General features: G+C 42.0%; 1 protein-coding gene across 2 annotated transcripts in view; it reads left to right on the plus strand.

Moving 5' to 3' along the window:
• Positions 1-6,957, plus strand: part of ubash3bb (ubiquitin associated and SH3 domain containing Bb) — a 61,347-nt gene extending 54,390 nt beyond the window's left edge. Inside the window, exons 8-14 of one of the 2 annotated variants that reach the window (XM_050067007.1) lie at positions 1,640-1,766; positions 1,885-2,004; positions 2,108-2,200; positions 2,318-2,462; positions 3,266-3,372; positions 3,515-3,624; positions 5,547-6,957. In XM_050067007.1, the coding sequence (XP_049922964.1) occupies positions 1,640-1,766; positions 1,885-2,004; positions 2,108-2,200; positions 2,318-2,462; positions 3,266-3,372; positions 3,515-3,624; positions 5,547-5,684 (840 nt within the window). In that variant the 3' untranslated portion in view covers positions 5,685-6,957. The remainder of the gene's footprint in view (positions 1-1,639; positions 1,767-1,884; positions 2,005-2,107; positions 2,201-2,317; positions 2,463-3,265; positions 3,373-3,514; positions 3,625-5,546) is intronic. The other variant, XM_050067013.1, reaches the window with a different exon arrangement.
• Positions 6,958-14,747: the final 7,790 nt, after the last annotated feature.

Below are 14,747 nucleotides of genomic sequence, written 5' to 3' on the forward strand. Positions count from 1 at the left end.
GAAAAAGCTCATAAAACCGAACAAAACTGACTTTCTGTAATGCATTTCAATGGACGTCCAGGCAGAGAATGTCCAAGTATATGGGAATGGCTATACGCACTGTGATTGGCTCATCGCGTTTGAGGGCGGGACTTAGCCATAGGTCAATTGCAGATTGCAACCAGCTAAAACTTCTCCTGGTTAGAATTTCTTCAGTGTTCATTGTTCAGGAGGTTTTTATCGGGAGCTGAATTATCCACAGAGGTCTCTTCTTCTCCAAAACAAACAGACGAGACAATTCAGACCACTAAAAACACTGAATAAAGCAGTTTCATGTTACAGATCAGTGTAACTCTGATGCTGTTCAGCATCTCAGAGACCGGCAGCTCACCCACAACATGCTGTTGTGTGCACATCTTCTGATCCAGTCGTTTCGGGAGGTTTTTACCTTGAGCCGAATTATCCATGTTACAAATCGTATATGTATTTGTAATGCTGTTGCGAGCAGCTATTCCAACACATGCTAATGAGTGGTCATCTTTTTTGTCCAGTAACATTAGATCCAGGTGCCGGTTGCACAAAGCACCTTAAGTGAAGATTTTCCTTTAAATCTAAGTTAAGTCTTCCTTTAAAAAAATCGGTTGCACAAAACATGCCTTCTCCTTAAGGTTTCCTTAAGTTTTTCTCTTTATCTTGGTCTTATACTTAAGGAATTGCTTAAAGTTCATTCAACCGTTGCAGAGAGGACCTTAGCAACCAAAGTAAGGAAAAAAAACACAAGGTACCTCTGACATCATCTTAATGGTAACATGTCTGAGTTTATGGTGATAAATGAGGAAAATGACGGCATCCCGAAAAGAGGAGGACCTGATGGACACCCTTAAAGACAAGCAATTGATTTTGCACAATAGATTTGTCTAGAGGTCAATCTATGATTTGTCCTAACGCCTGATGTTGGATCACTCAACTTTCCGAAGCTGCACTCTTCTAGCCCCGTTTTATGCAACGGGATCTTTTATTGGCGAGGAATTTCATGTACACAAGTCAACAGTGTGCTGCGTCACTCACCAGGTTTCAAACGCCCTCACCCGTCTGCTGAACACTGCGACGAAGTTCCCGTCCAAACCTTGCAATTTCCTCCCACAGTCATTGCTTCATGTTTGCTGGTATTTTTGATCAAATGTACTTTTCAGTTTGTTCTTTCTTTTATTGAATTCCTCTAGAAGTTTGATTTTTTTTCTTCCTCCAACCAATTTGGTTTTTGTCTTATCTTCTGACACTTTTTTTTTTTACTATCAGGCCGACTTTGTCAAAGAATACTTAGGCATGACAACAGGTTATCACAAGCGCATGTTCAAGCAAACAAATTGTCTCCATGGAAACAGAATTTTACTGTTGTAAAATCTCTTTCAGTGCAGTAAATGCCTTAACGTCTTTCTTCGATTAAGGAAACCTTTTAAGAGGTTCTGTGCGACACCTCAGCTAATGAAAAACTAAAACTTAAGTGTGAGCAAACCTAAGGTTTATATCCCCCTAAATCCTGCACACTGGACCTTTAAACTTCATGCCATGATGTATCTTTCAATTATTAGATTGAACATATGTGCTATTATGTAAACACATTTTTACAAAGCAATTAATTTATGCTTTTTATTTCCAGCAGGTCCTGCGGATTAGTGGCAGTCACTCCAGGCAGCCTAAGCGAACACTTTTTGTCTGTCGGCACGGTGAGAGGATGGACGTGGTCTTTGGCAAACACTGGCTCTCCCTCTGCTCGGACAGTAAAGGTGAGAAGTCAAAGGTACAGGTAGGCGACAGGAAAAAGTCAAAACGATACCTTCCTTCTTCTTCACTTTAATAAAAAGCAGCCTTCACTGGAGAATGTGTGTTTTTGTTGTCCTGCAGGTAGATATGTACGTTCCAATCTGAACATGCCTCCCAGTTTGCCGCTGTGGGGAGGACAGAGAGACTACGACATGGACGCTCCTATCACTGTGTTTGGATCCACACAGGCTCGACTAGTGGGTACGTCACCAATACAGGTCAAAGTGATGCTCTACGCCCGGTGTCAGGGGTCATGTTTCATGTGTTTATGAACTGTGTATGTGTGTTTATCGTGCTGTTTCAGGTGAGGCCCTGTTGGAGAGTAACACAGTGATAGACTTTGTGTACTGCTCTCCGTCTCTGCGATGTGTTCAGACTGCACAGAACATCCTGAAAGGTAATATCATTCTCCAGCTCATTGATCGAATGTAGTGTGCTAGGGATGTAACAGAGGTCTCACAAGGATCAGTGGTTTTTGTTTGACTTTAAAGACGAGCTGTGTTTGTGTGAACAGGTCTGCAGCAGGACGGGAAGCTGAAGGTGCGAGTGGAGCCGGGGCTTTTTGAATGGACCAAGTGGGTTTCTGGGAACTCCCTGCCTGCATGGATACCTCCCACTGACCTGGCTGCAGCTCACTTCAGTGTGGACACAACGTACAGGTGAGACAAACAAGGCAAAACACACAGACCGAGGGTCTAGGTACCATCTGAAGGGTACCGTCTGAAGGGTTATTTTTGGTTCTAAAGGCACCATACCGAAAGTGTTTGGTGGAAAGGGGCTTACACTTTGGTTTTAACTGCTCTGAGAGTAGAGCATGATAATTCAAGGGTACAGAGCTTTTTTTTCCACAAATAAATTAACCAGCAGGTCGACTGAACTGTCGGTGGTCAGTCCCCCACTTTGGTAGCTCGACTGCTCCGTGTCCGTGGCCCACCTTTTAACATTAGGAGTAAAGTGTACTGTACTCCGCTCCACCGATGCCAACCTTCTCACCCCCATCACCAAGACCAAGTACCCTGGGGGACAGAGCATTCGCCATCGCCGCCCCTACCCTCTGGAACTCCCTGCCCCTGGCCATCCGGAACTCTGACACACTCCCCTCATTCAAGAGTCAGCTTAAATCCCATCTCTTCAGGATCAGCTACTGCACCTAAAAATCCTCCCCCGTCATCCTCCACCCACTCTTTCTCTTTTAAGTGTTTTGTTTTAGTGTCCTTTGTTTGCCTGTTTCTGTGCTTATTCTTTTGTAAAGCGTCTTTGAGTATTTAGAAAAGTGCTATATAAAACAGATTTACTATTATTATTATTATTATTATTGTTGTACAGTTCTGTTCATGTTAGAAGTTGTGAATGGTAGTGGAAATGTAATAATGGGCGTCTTAAAAAGTCTTGGAAAAGTTTTTAAACTTTATCCATGAAAATGTGTGGGAACCCTGAACATACCCTGTGTGTGTCCATACAGACCTCTGATCCCAGTCAGCAAGCTCACTGTGTCCGAGTCGTATGAGAACTACATGAGCCGGAGCTACCAAGTGACCAAAGATATCCTGTCCGACTGCAAAAACACTGGTAAGACTCACAGCAGAGCTCCTGGAGCGTCTGGAAGACGTTTTCGAGTCTGTGTGGGTGAACTTTTTCTCTGTTGTTTTACGTGCTCATGTGTTTGTCCACTGCTGATGTTGCATCCTGCCTGGGTTTCCACTCTCCGTAGGAAACAACGTACTGATTGTAGCCCACGCTTCTTCCTTAGAGGCCTGCACACGCCAGCTGCAGGGCCGCGGCCCACAGAGCGCCAAGGACTTCATCCAAGTAGTCCGAAAGGTCTGTTTTTATCTAGTCCATCTGATTTTCTTTCCGATAATACATCCCACTTTCCTGTCCATCCTTCATTACTTCCATCTGGTTTCCTCAGTTCTTCTCCACATGCCCATCGTGCTAACGCATGGTTGATGAAACTCCAGAGATGTGAGGAATCGTGCGTATAAATGAAAAGGGAAAAACAAATCAAAGAGATGTTTTCAGTGAATCTTAAGCATATTTGGATACTTGTCATTTTTTGACTCCAGCTCGGTGAACAAGGAGGCAGCCAGGGAGCTGCATGTTCTCGCCTACTCACAATGAGTTTGTGCTGTTTGTGGATTCCTACCAGACCAAACTTCCTCTTTAGATCAAAGTTCTTTTTCTGGCTCAGAAGAAATCTGCTGTTTTTTTCCAGTATTTTCAGCCATGATCCAAAATGAATATCTGCAGAATGTTTTTTTTTTTTTTTGGCTCGTGTGAGCTACTCAGTAGATTTTAATTGTTTTAGAGTCCTCACAACACTTACGGAGATCCGAGGGGGGAGTGGGTAGCAGCACAACTGCACACCTAATGGCTGACGGCGCCCCAGATTAAAACGTCCAAGAAGCCCCGACAGAAAAACAGAATTCAAATGACGTTTTTCCAAACAACTTTTTATGTCGGGGCTTCGGGACACTTGGATCACTACGGACAAGCAGTATGGAGATATTTTGTGGTTTCAGTTATGTGTTTTTGGACGTTTGAATCTGGGGCGCCGTCAGCCTCCATTAGGTGGAGTTGTGTTGCTACCTCCTCTCCCCTTGGATCTCCACAAGTGATGTGAGGACTCTAAAACTTCACCTCAGCCTCCCTCGGCATGTGGGTGAGTAGATAATGGCTGAATTTTCAGTTTTGGGTGCACTATCCCTTTAAGAAATAATTTAAACATTTGTTGCAAAAGTCAATCAACAAAATATGGGAGGAGGCAAGAGGTCATTGAGGTCATTTATCTATCCTGTCGAATCCTGTCAGGTTGCGGGACTTTTATTAACAGGTGCAGCTTTGACTTACACATAATGACGGGTTATGTGTCTGTTCGCGTACTGAGCTTTATGGGTACAGGCAGGTGTGGGTTTTTAGAAATCGACCCGTGCAGGACTGTGCATGTTGTATCAGTAGTACTGTGAGTTTAGGAATAATAGTAGTAAGCAAGTAGTAGCCCACTACTTGTTATATTTTCCAATGGACCATGAGCGAAAATTTCAGAGGCTTTTCCACCGTGATGGAATTGTAATGGCCAAATATAGAAATATTTAACATGCACACCAAATAGGAAACTAACAAAAGCAAATCAACGCCTAGAAAATCAGACAATATTGAACTCTCAACTGTAATTTTCATATGATGAAACAGTGTTATTGTTTATGCCACAAGATGGCTGTAGAGTGCAACATGTTGTATGACACTGACGCAAGCAGTGCAGCTTCATATTGCTATGAGCACAAGGGAAACCTAAGTGCAGGACACAGGATGGAGATGATGAAGAGGTTTATTGTCACAAGAAATTAGAGTGGTCGTGATCTGGGGTCTGTAGGATGGAGTGGAGGAGGCTGAGAGGAAGCTGGTGTGGTGTGCAGGAGAGGGATGATCCTGAACATGAAAAAACACATGAGGAAGAAGTTACTAAGAATGTCTTAGTTGGCCGTGAGGTTATTACCACTTGGTTAAACAACGATCTGGCAGTGAGTGGTCGATGAGCTGACAGCAGGCAGGTGAGTATTGTGAGCAGAGCCTGGAACCAGGGAAACCAGGGAGGGGGACCAGCCCACGCCAGCACACAGACAAAACTAAACAGGGGGAGGAAGACAGACAGGAACACTGGGAAACACTGAATTTACTCTCATCCAAAAAGCATGTTCAGTTTCTTCTCAGTCTAACATTTAACTCTTCTGCTCGGTCCTCAGATCCCCTACCTGGGCTTCTGCTCCTGCGAGGAGCAGGGAGACACGGGGGTGTGGCAATTAGTGGACCCTCCCATCCTCCCCCTCACACATGGACCAAACCACTCCTTTGACTGGAGGGAGACACTTCTGCAAGAATGACATCTGATCTGAACCGACAAGTTTCAGACCAGTGGCCCTAAAAATACTGGAACCTTTCTCTCTTCAGCGTCTTTACACAGCTGACGGCTTCACAGCGACGGTCTGAGGATGAGGAGCCGAGTACCAGCCGGTGCGTGGTTGGTGAACTGACGGCGCCCCTCTGAGGCTGGTTTCAACAATGATTTAGCAAATGTACACTCTCAAATGTCATTGCATTGTTTTGTTTGTTTATTTGTTTGTTTGCAAGAATGAGGGAGACGTTAGTTTGGGCAGTGTGGATGTTAGCCGCACTATGTTGGGGGAGCTGTCACTGAGATCCAGCTGGTTTCTGTGTGGACGTTATCATCCCAGTCACATTTTATCACATTTAACAGCGTGCTCTGTGTGTGACCAGTTAAAAATAATTTCCTACCAACATGAATGTATCACATGAAGAACGCAGGGTTACAGTAGACGTAGTGTGACACTGAAGGAATGCCATGAAAAGCAAAAGCGATGGAGTTGGGAGGTTTTAGCTACCTGTATTTTCAGCTACGGTGACTCAGGTTTTAATTTTAACTCATCAGTTTGGTTCATTTTCACTGAAATTTGTCTGTTTTTTACTGAGACAAAAAGTTTAAGTTTCCTGAATACAAACTAAACTCCAATTGGTTTACTTGCCCAAACTGAGCTAGCTTCACGTTCAACATTAACGAGGCGTGCAAAAGTTTGGGCACCCCTGGTCAACATTTGGTTTACTGTTAAGAATTAAGTAAAAGATGATTTGATCTCCAAAAGGCATGACGTTAAAGATGACACATTCCTTCAATATTTTAAGTAAGATTACTTTTTAATTTCAATCTTTTACAGTTTCAAAATAACAAAAAAGAAAAAGGGCTTTAAGCAAAAGTTTGGGCACCCTGCATGGTCAGTGCTCAATAGCGCCCCCTTTGGCAAGTATCACAGCTTCTAAACACTGTGTGTATCCAGCTCAGTCTTTCACTTCTTGTTTGGAGGATTTTCACCCATTCTTCCTGCAAAAGGCTTCTAGCTCTGTGAGATTCTTGGGCCGTCTTCATGCTCTGCTCTTTGAGCTCTATCCACAGATGTTTAATGATGTTTAGGTCGGGGGACTGTGAGGGTCTCGACAAAACCTTCAGCTGGCTCCTCTTGAGGTCGTCCATTGTGGATTTGGAGGTGTGTTTAGGATCATTGTCCTGTTGTAGAAGCCATCCTCTCTTCATCTGCAGCTTTTTTACAGATGCTGTGATGTTTGCTTCCAGAATGAATCCATTCTTCCCTCTACCTGTGAAATGTTCCCCGTGCCACTGGCTGCAACACAAGCCCAAAGCATCATCCATCCACCCCCGTGTTTAACAGTTTGTTCTCCAAACATACCTCAAAGTTCTGTTTTACCTTCATCAGTCCACAGGACTTGTTTCCAAAAAGCATCAGGCTTGTTCACATGTTCCTTTGCAAACTTCTGACGCTGAATGTTGTGGTGAGGACACAGGAAAGGTTTTCTTCTGATGACTCTTCCATGAAGCTCATATTTGTCCAGGTGTGTCTGCACAGTAGAACAGTGCACCACCACTCCAGAGTCTGAGAAATCTTCCTGCAGGTCTTTTGCAGTCAAACAGAGGTTTGATTTGCCTTTCTAACAATCCTACGAGCAGCTCTCTCAGAGAGTTTTCAGCTTGACCTCCACAGTTCCTGTTAACTGCCATTTCTTACTGACATGACCAACTGAGGAAACAGCTCCCTGAAAACACTTTGCTATCTTCTTCTAGTCTTCATCAGGTCTTTTAGTTTTCAGAGTGCTAGGCAGCTGTTTAGAGGAGCCCATGGCTGCTGATTGTTGGGACAAGCTTTCAGGAGTCAGAGTATTTATAAACCTTTGAAATTAGCATCACCTGGCCTTTCCTAACGATGACTGTGAACAAGCCAGAGCCCTGACAAGCTCATTAAGCTCTGAGACCCTGGGAAAAGCTGTCTGAGAGCTCAAATGTCTTGGGGTGCCCAAACTTTTACATGGTGCTCCTTTCATTTTTTTTCACTCTAAAATTGTACAACACAAAAAAAAAAATCACTGATCTTGCTTAAAATGTTGGAAAGCATGTTTCATCTTTAACTTCATGCCTTTTGGAGATCAGTTCATCTTCTACTTAATTGACTATTCGCAGTAAACAAAACTTTGACCAGGGGTTCCCAAACTTAAGCATGCCACTGTAGTTCCAGCGTATCTCAAATGCTAAATCTTAGCATTCAACATGTAAGACAGATAACATGCTGCGTTAACAAGTCGTTTTTACAGAGAAGAGTGTACACCATTTTGATTTGGGTAAGAACAGGGCCCCAGTAATCTAAAGAACCTAATGACAAAGTGGTCTCAGCATTTGTTTTTTATGGTGTGTAATGCACATCACAGCCTCAGTGGGTTTCTTGAGAGGCCATAGACTTTTAGTTGCTAGTTAACTGTTTGCATAATTTGTATCTACAACATCTAATTTGCTTTTCAGTTTATGCTTAGTTTCCAAAATTGAATGAGACTGTTGAGAATACGTACAAAGAGTGTTTTATCGTAACAGTACTGCTGTCCACCATCATTTGCCCTGCTTCACCCTTCTTCAGTGGCTGAGAGGAAACATATCAGTGCAGGCTTCAAGTCTTCATAAGGGACCTTCCTGATGCTACTCATATAACGTGGCCCCACATGTTGTCTCAATTTTGGAAGCACATCCAGTGCAGCAGTGTCTTCTTCATGTAAAAACTATAACAGCACAACCTGCAATATTGACAATCACACCGTAGCTTCTTGATTCTGGTCCAGCACATCTTTAGTGTGCGTCTGTTAAATGTTTTCCTCAGAGTAGCTGTAAATAATCATATTTTGAAAAAAAAAAAAGTCTTCCAGTTTCATTTTTATTTATTTATAAACCTGTCTTTCAGATGTTACAAGCAAAAATATTAACAGCATGCATGAACTTATGCTCGGTATCTCAGGTGTCAACTGCATTTAAGACATACGTATATGCAGCTTTGAAACTTGTTCCATTGATGGAGTGACTGTGTTGTTGTGAGTGCCTGTTGGAATTAAAGTGATGTCTCCTGATGGACTTGACTGCCCACTCGTAGCTGCAGAGGGAGAAGCGGAAGAGAGAGTTTGCTCAGGCTGATGTTTGATGCACATCACTCATGTAGCTCATTAAGACATTTTTAAAAGTTGCACGTTTTGAACTTATTATGAGACAGATTTCATCAAAGCCTCATTCATGACTCCCGTCAGTTCTGGGTCACATTTGGAGCCTTTTCGAGTTATTTAGTTGCTTGGAGAACTGACAATTATGTGTCTTGTCTGTGACATCAGGTATTTTCTATAGTCATATAGTCCCTTCTATGTTTCAATATAATTCCCTTATAGCATTCAATTCAAGTTTCACTTGTCCACAGTGAGATTTCGCCCTAAAAATCCATTTTGTTGGCCACCTTTTTTTGCAGGGTTCCCACAGTCAGAGAAGACCTGGAAAAGTGATGGAATGTCACAATCTCATTTTCCAGGCCTGGAAAAGTTGCTAAATTAGTAGAAAATCATTGAAACCGCCACATTTTCTTTCCTGATTCCTGGTCAAACGTCTCTGAAGGCTCTGACAGATGTGAAAAACGCAGAAAATTGAACAGTTTCTGACTCAGTGTGCAAACATGATTGACACAACATGAGGTCGTATTAATTTTTAGACCTGCAACAATTTTGGTGGAGTCTGTGCAAAACCCTTTACAGGCGTCTTTTACAATCTAAGTCAATAGAGTGTGCCAGGGCTGATGTCAAAACCCGGAAGTTTAGGATCGTGCTGGTTCCTGGAAGAGAAAGTGAATGTGATTTTTGCATTGTGTTTTGGATTATGTCAGAAAATAAGCTCTGTGGCTAACACAAGTTTATGATACTTACAGGTTTTGTTCAGCGAGATAATCTTCACATATGAACACCTTTCATACCGCATTTGAAGCTTAAATGCGATCGCCAGAAGTAAAAAGCTAACGTTAGGCTTTAACGGACTACATGACTACTCCACGGTCGCATGACTCTTGACGTCACCGCCACTAAGCTTTCAACTGATTTCGGCCGCTTTATTTTAAAAACATTGTATAATGGGGAAATCGGACTGTTTAAGCTAAATAAGAAGCTGTAATGGCGGACTGCCAGCACTCTCGCCTGTTCGGGGGTGATGACGTTTAATGTCCCCGACAGGGTTTGTAGTCGTATTGAGCAACTTGTTAGCAACCGCCTTTTTTAAAACACGTAAAAGCTTCAAAATTCACAAGTAGGGTATTTACTGACATGTTTTATGTCGTAGAACAAAACCTGAAGCTTTTGTTAACCACGGACCTTATTTGAGGCATTTTACCAAAATCCCATTCAAAAAACGTATTGACTTTTAGACGAGAGAACCGGAAGTGCTAAAAGCGCTAACGGAGTTCCGGGTTTACTGGCACACTCTATGGGAAAAGTATTTTGGGCCCCATGGTGTCACATGACGGTGTAATTCCACTTTTGGCCACTACGAAAATTGGCTTCAAAGTTTGGCGCTATTCCTTGGGACTTAAGTAAACATGGTTGTAAACAATACTGGATCTAAACACTTCAAAAACGGTCTGTTCAAACACGTCTGTTCATATTTTCAAAATGTATAACAACTATAAATCTAAAGAGCATTCTGAGCACTTGACATTTCACTTGTAAGTAGAAAGGGAGCTGCAGATAGCAGAATGAAAGCTAAGTGAACAAACATTTCTCCACTGACTGCAGCACAATGTGATTCGGTCCTAATCGGCTCTTCTGGAAATCTTCCCTGGGAATCATTTGCCTCATATCTAACTTTATTCAGGAAAAAAATGCACCACTTCTAAAACATCATGATCAACATATTATTTTCCTGGGACATCAAAAAGTAGATTTAACGCCTACGTCTGTGTCGTCCATCTTGTGAGAACAGAAACAACCACCTCAACACATTCCTGTTTCTCTGATCAGCAGTAACATCTTTAAATGTATTGCTGTGCGAATCTTGCAAATGCTTTGCAGGTGTTGGGAAGAAACACTGCTACTGCAGAAATGTGGAAGGTTTTCTATTTGGAGCTAAATGTCATTTTCATCAGACGACGTACTGGAGCAGCACACGTTGCATTAAGACCAGAAGAGGAGAGTGGTGTGAGAGAACCAGAGAGGAAGAAGCCATGTTGTTCCTGTAGTCTTTATTTATTGTCTGAACATATCACCAAACGTGTACAGCAATTAACTTAAAGTTACTTCTTTTAAAATCTGTATTTGTTGATTTGTAATTTAAGACGTGTCTCTCGGCTTCCTGTATGTTTTATTTTAGTTTTGAATGTCGTTGTGTTTGTAAAGCATTGAATTATAAAAAAGAGAAAAGCAGTTGTCATTTTTAAACAGCTCCAGTAATTTCATATTTTGAATACTCGGGAGGGAAAGCAAATAACATGCCATTGTATGATTTGTGACAGTGTTCATTTGTTCTGATTGAACATGAAATATTATTTTCTCCATAGCAATAACATCACCAAACAGCAGGTGCACAGTTACTACATGTATCTATCCATCTGGGTTGCACCGACGCTGCAGACACTGTAAAGGAGTTCAAATCCAATAAAACTTTACATCCTTCTTTTGGTTTTGATTTGTGAGCGTATCCAGAATGAGAGGAGTAAAACACAGCTGACCAGTGAAAGCTTTTCTGTCTCTGATATTAGATCATACCAGAAGGTTTTTGTACTCCAGTTAAAATAAGAATGTTTTTATACCTCTGCGCTGGCGTTTTGGGGTTGTCTGTCCCACTCTCATGAACATGATATCTCAAGAACATTATTTATTCTGTTAAGTAGTGAAGAAATTTGAATAACGATGTGTCCTGTGGCTTGTTTTACGTTTTAATGGCATTTAGCATTGGATTGAGTTCAATTAAATTAATTAAAAGTTTAATATGACAAAAGACAGAGGCAGAGATAGACCCTGACAGTACATACTCCTTTTTTAAGCCTCCGTGCCGACGTTAGCTGTGGCCATAAGCATTACATTTTCTGGTTGTCCATCTGTTCATACGTTCCTTCATCTGTTCTTTGCCTGTGAGCATGATATTTGGGAGAATGTTTTCAAATTTGGCACAAACGTCCACTTGGACTCAAGGATGAATTGATAAGATTTTGGTGGTAAAAATGTCAAGGCCACTGTGAACGCGTGTTCGTCTCATTCTTGTGAAGCAATATCTCAAGAACACTTAAATCCTTCAATTTGGCACAAACATCCAATTGATCTTAACAATAACCTGATTCAAATTGGAAGGTCATAGGTCAAAGGTCAAGGTCACTCTGATGTTATGGGTTTTTTTTTTTAAAGATATTTTTTGGGGCTTTTTAGCCTTTAATGTATAGGACAGACAAGTGTTTTGGTGGGGGGGGGGTGACATGCAGCAAAGGGCCACAGGCTGGAGTCGAACCTGGGCCGCTGCGGCAACGGCCTTGTACATGAGGCGCCTGCTCTAAAACTAAGTCACCGACGTCCCACTCTGGTGTTATGTGTCTCGTTCTCTTGAACCCGATATCTTAAGAAAGCCTTCAAGTAATTTGTTCAAATCTGGCATTAATGTTCACTTGGACTTGGGTCAAAGGTCAAGGTCACTGTGACCTTACATCCATCTTATTCTTGTCAATGCAATATCTCACAAAGGCCTTGAGAGAGTTCTCTCAAATTTCAGAAATGAACTGATTAGAAGTTGGCGGTAGAAGGTTGAAGGTCACTGTGACCTCACAAAACATGTTTTTGGCCATAACTCAAGAATTCTTACACTAATTATGACAAAGTTTTACACAGATGTCTAACAGGATATAATGATCAGAATCAGAATCAGAGATACTTTATTGATCCCCGGGGGGAAATTGTTGCCGTTATAGGTGCTCCTTACAAGAGTAGAAAGATATACCGTACCGGGCAATTCGAAGTGAAAATATAAGAAATCAAACAAGATTATTTACAAAAATATATATAGTAACCTAAATCAAATATACACAGACACAGTGGCAAACATAGATAACAAACAGAATATATACAGTAAAGGTAAAATAGGGTTATTGTATTATTGCATTGCATTAAATTAAGTTCATAGTGCACATGTTGACAGTGGGTGAAATAGTCTATGGGCCACTCAGAGGGAGGAGTTGTACAGTTTGATGGCCACAGGCAGGAATGATTTCCTGTGGCGCTCAGTGGTACATGTTGGTGGTATGATGAAGTGATGACAGTGCTAGTGCAGGGATACTCAACTTAATTTGCTCAGAGGCCACTTTTACAGAATGACAGTAGTCTGGGGCCGTTAGTGGCTGTTTTGGTAAGGAACCGGAACCAGGGCGAGAGAGACAGGATCCGGAATTCGATGGATGCGCCTTTCCGTCAAAATAAAAGCACCAAGCTAATAAAAATGCGGTGAAACTTTTTAATTTAAAGAATATAATTTACAAGAAAAGACACCAAGACACCAAGACACTAAGTTAATCGATTTTCTTACAGCCCTCATCACCCCAAATCGATGGTGCGCCAGAATTTAAAGTTTTACTTTGGTGAACACTTTTAGTTTGATGAATTTGGTGAATTCCGGATCCGCTCTCTAGACCGGAACCAGAATCCAGACAAAATTCAGAGTGAATAGAAACCAGGCCTGGTGGCGCGAGGCTAGAATGACAGTGGGCCAGGGGCCGGTGAATGAACCACATTGCATTCACTGAATAAAAAAAGACACCTTATCTCATTACTACAATATAAGACCTTATAGTTTTTGTCACTGACGCTTCATTGTTCCAAAACTGGTATTCACTACAGCCCTACCTGACCCTTTTTTTAAATAAAGAAGCTGTAGCCTACCTATGTGAACACACTGGTCTAAGACCATGCACTGGTGTTTGCATTGTGTAGTACTGTTATTTCATTGATTGATTGATTTATGCATGTATAAATAACGTTTCCTTTTAAATTTGAAAAGGCCTACGGAAAATAATAATTCACAGCCTTTTGTTTTACTGAGCAAAGGTCAAGTTGAAGTGGTGGTAATTAGCTCATGGCGGCGTAGAAGAAGAAAAGGGTCAGACCTGGCAACCCTGGAGAGAGGAGTCATGGAGGAGAGTAGCTAGCAGTTAGCAGGAAAAAGGACTAAATATTGAGCCGATCAGAGGTGACTGTGAACACGGGAGCATGCAGAGTGTGGGGCTTTGTTCAGTGACGGTGAATGGCAGTAAAAAAAAAACGTTTGGGCCGAGCTGTGAGGACGGATTAGCCCGTTAGCATCGAGCTAGCTACTTTGGCTGCTTTTAGCCAGTGTGGACTGTAGCTCGCTAGCCGTTAGCTAGCTTAGCAGTTGAGATTACGTCTGTCGGCGGATCAAGAGAGGACAACACAACACTGTGAGACTCATCCTTGGACATTATAGTTTTTTGGCATCGATCTATGGATTTAAAACAGTTTTTTTTTCTGTGAAGGAGCTCGTTAGGCAGCGGCCAATGGATTTACCGAGGTCAGGTCGGTGCGGTAACGTAAGTAACGTTACCGGATACTCTCCTCTGAGCTCCAACGTTCATTTCTTATTCTTAACAGTTTGTTAATACACTGAAATAACAAACTTATTGGGTGTCTGGTTACTTTATGGTAATTGTGAATATTATCGTCACACAGAGAGTATCAGCATTTTGTACTATATTGTACATGTACTTGTGCACCAGAAAGTTAGTAACTGAATCATAAGCACTGAGGCCATGTTATCATTCCTCTGGTGGTAATTAAGGCAGCGCTAAACGATATATTCTTAATACATAATTGTAAAAACGAAAAGAGAAAATATCCAGTGAGCCAAAATGCCTTGTTGATGCCAGAGGTCAGAGGAGAATGGCCAGACTGGTTCAAGATGATAGAAAGGCAACAGGAAGTCAAATAAGCACTGGTTCCAACCAAGGTGTGCAGAAGACCATCTCTGAAGCAACAACACCTTGTCCAACCTTGAAGCAGATGGGCTACAGCAGCAGAAGACC

Source organism: Epinephelus moara, chromosome 2 (genome assembly GCF_006386435.1).
Source record: "Epinephelus moara isolate mb chromosome 2, YSFRI_EMoa_1.0, whole genome shotgun sequence".
In the NCBI taxonomy this organism is placed as follows: Eukaryota; Metazoa; Chordata; class Actinopteri; order Perciformes; family Serranidae; genus Epinephelus; species Epinephelus moara.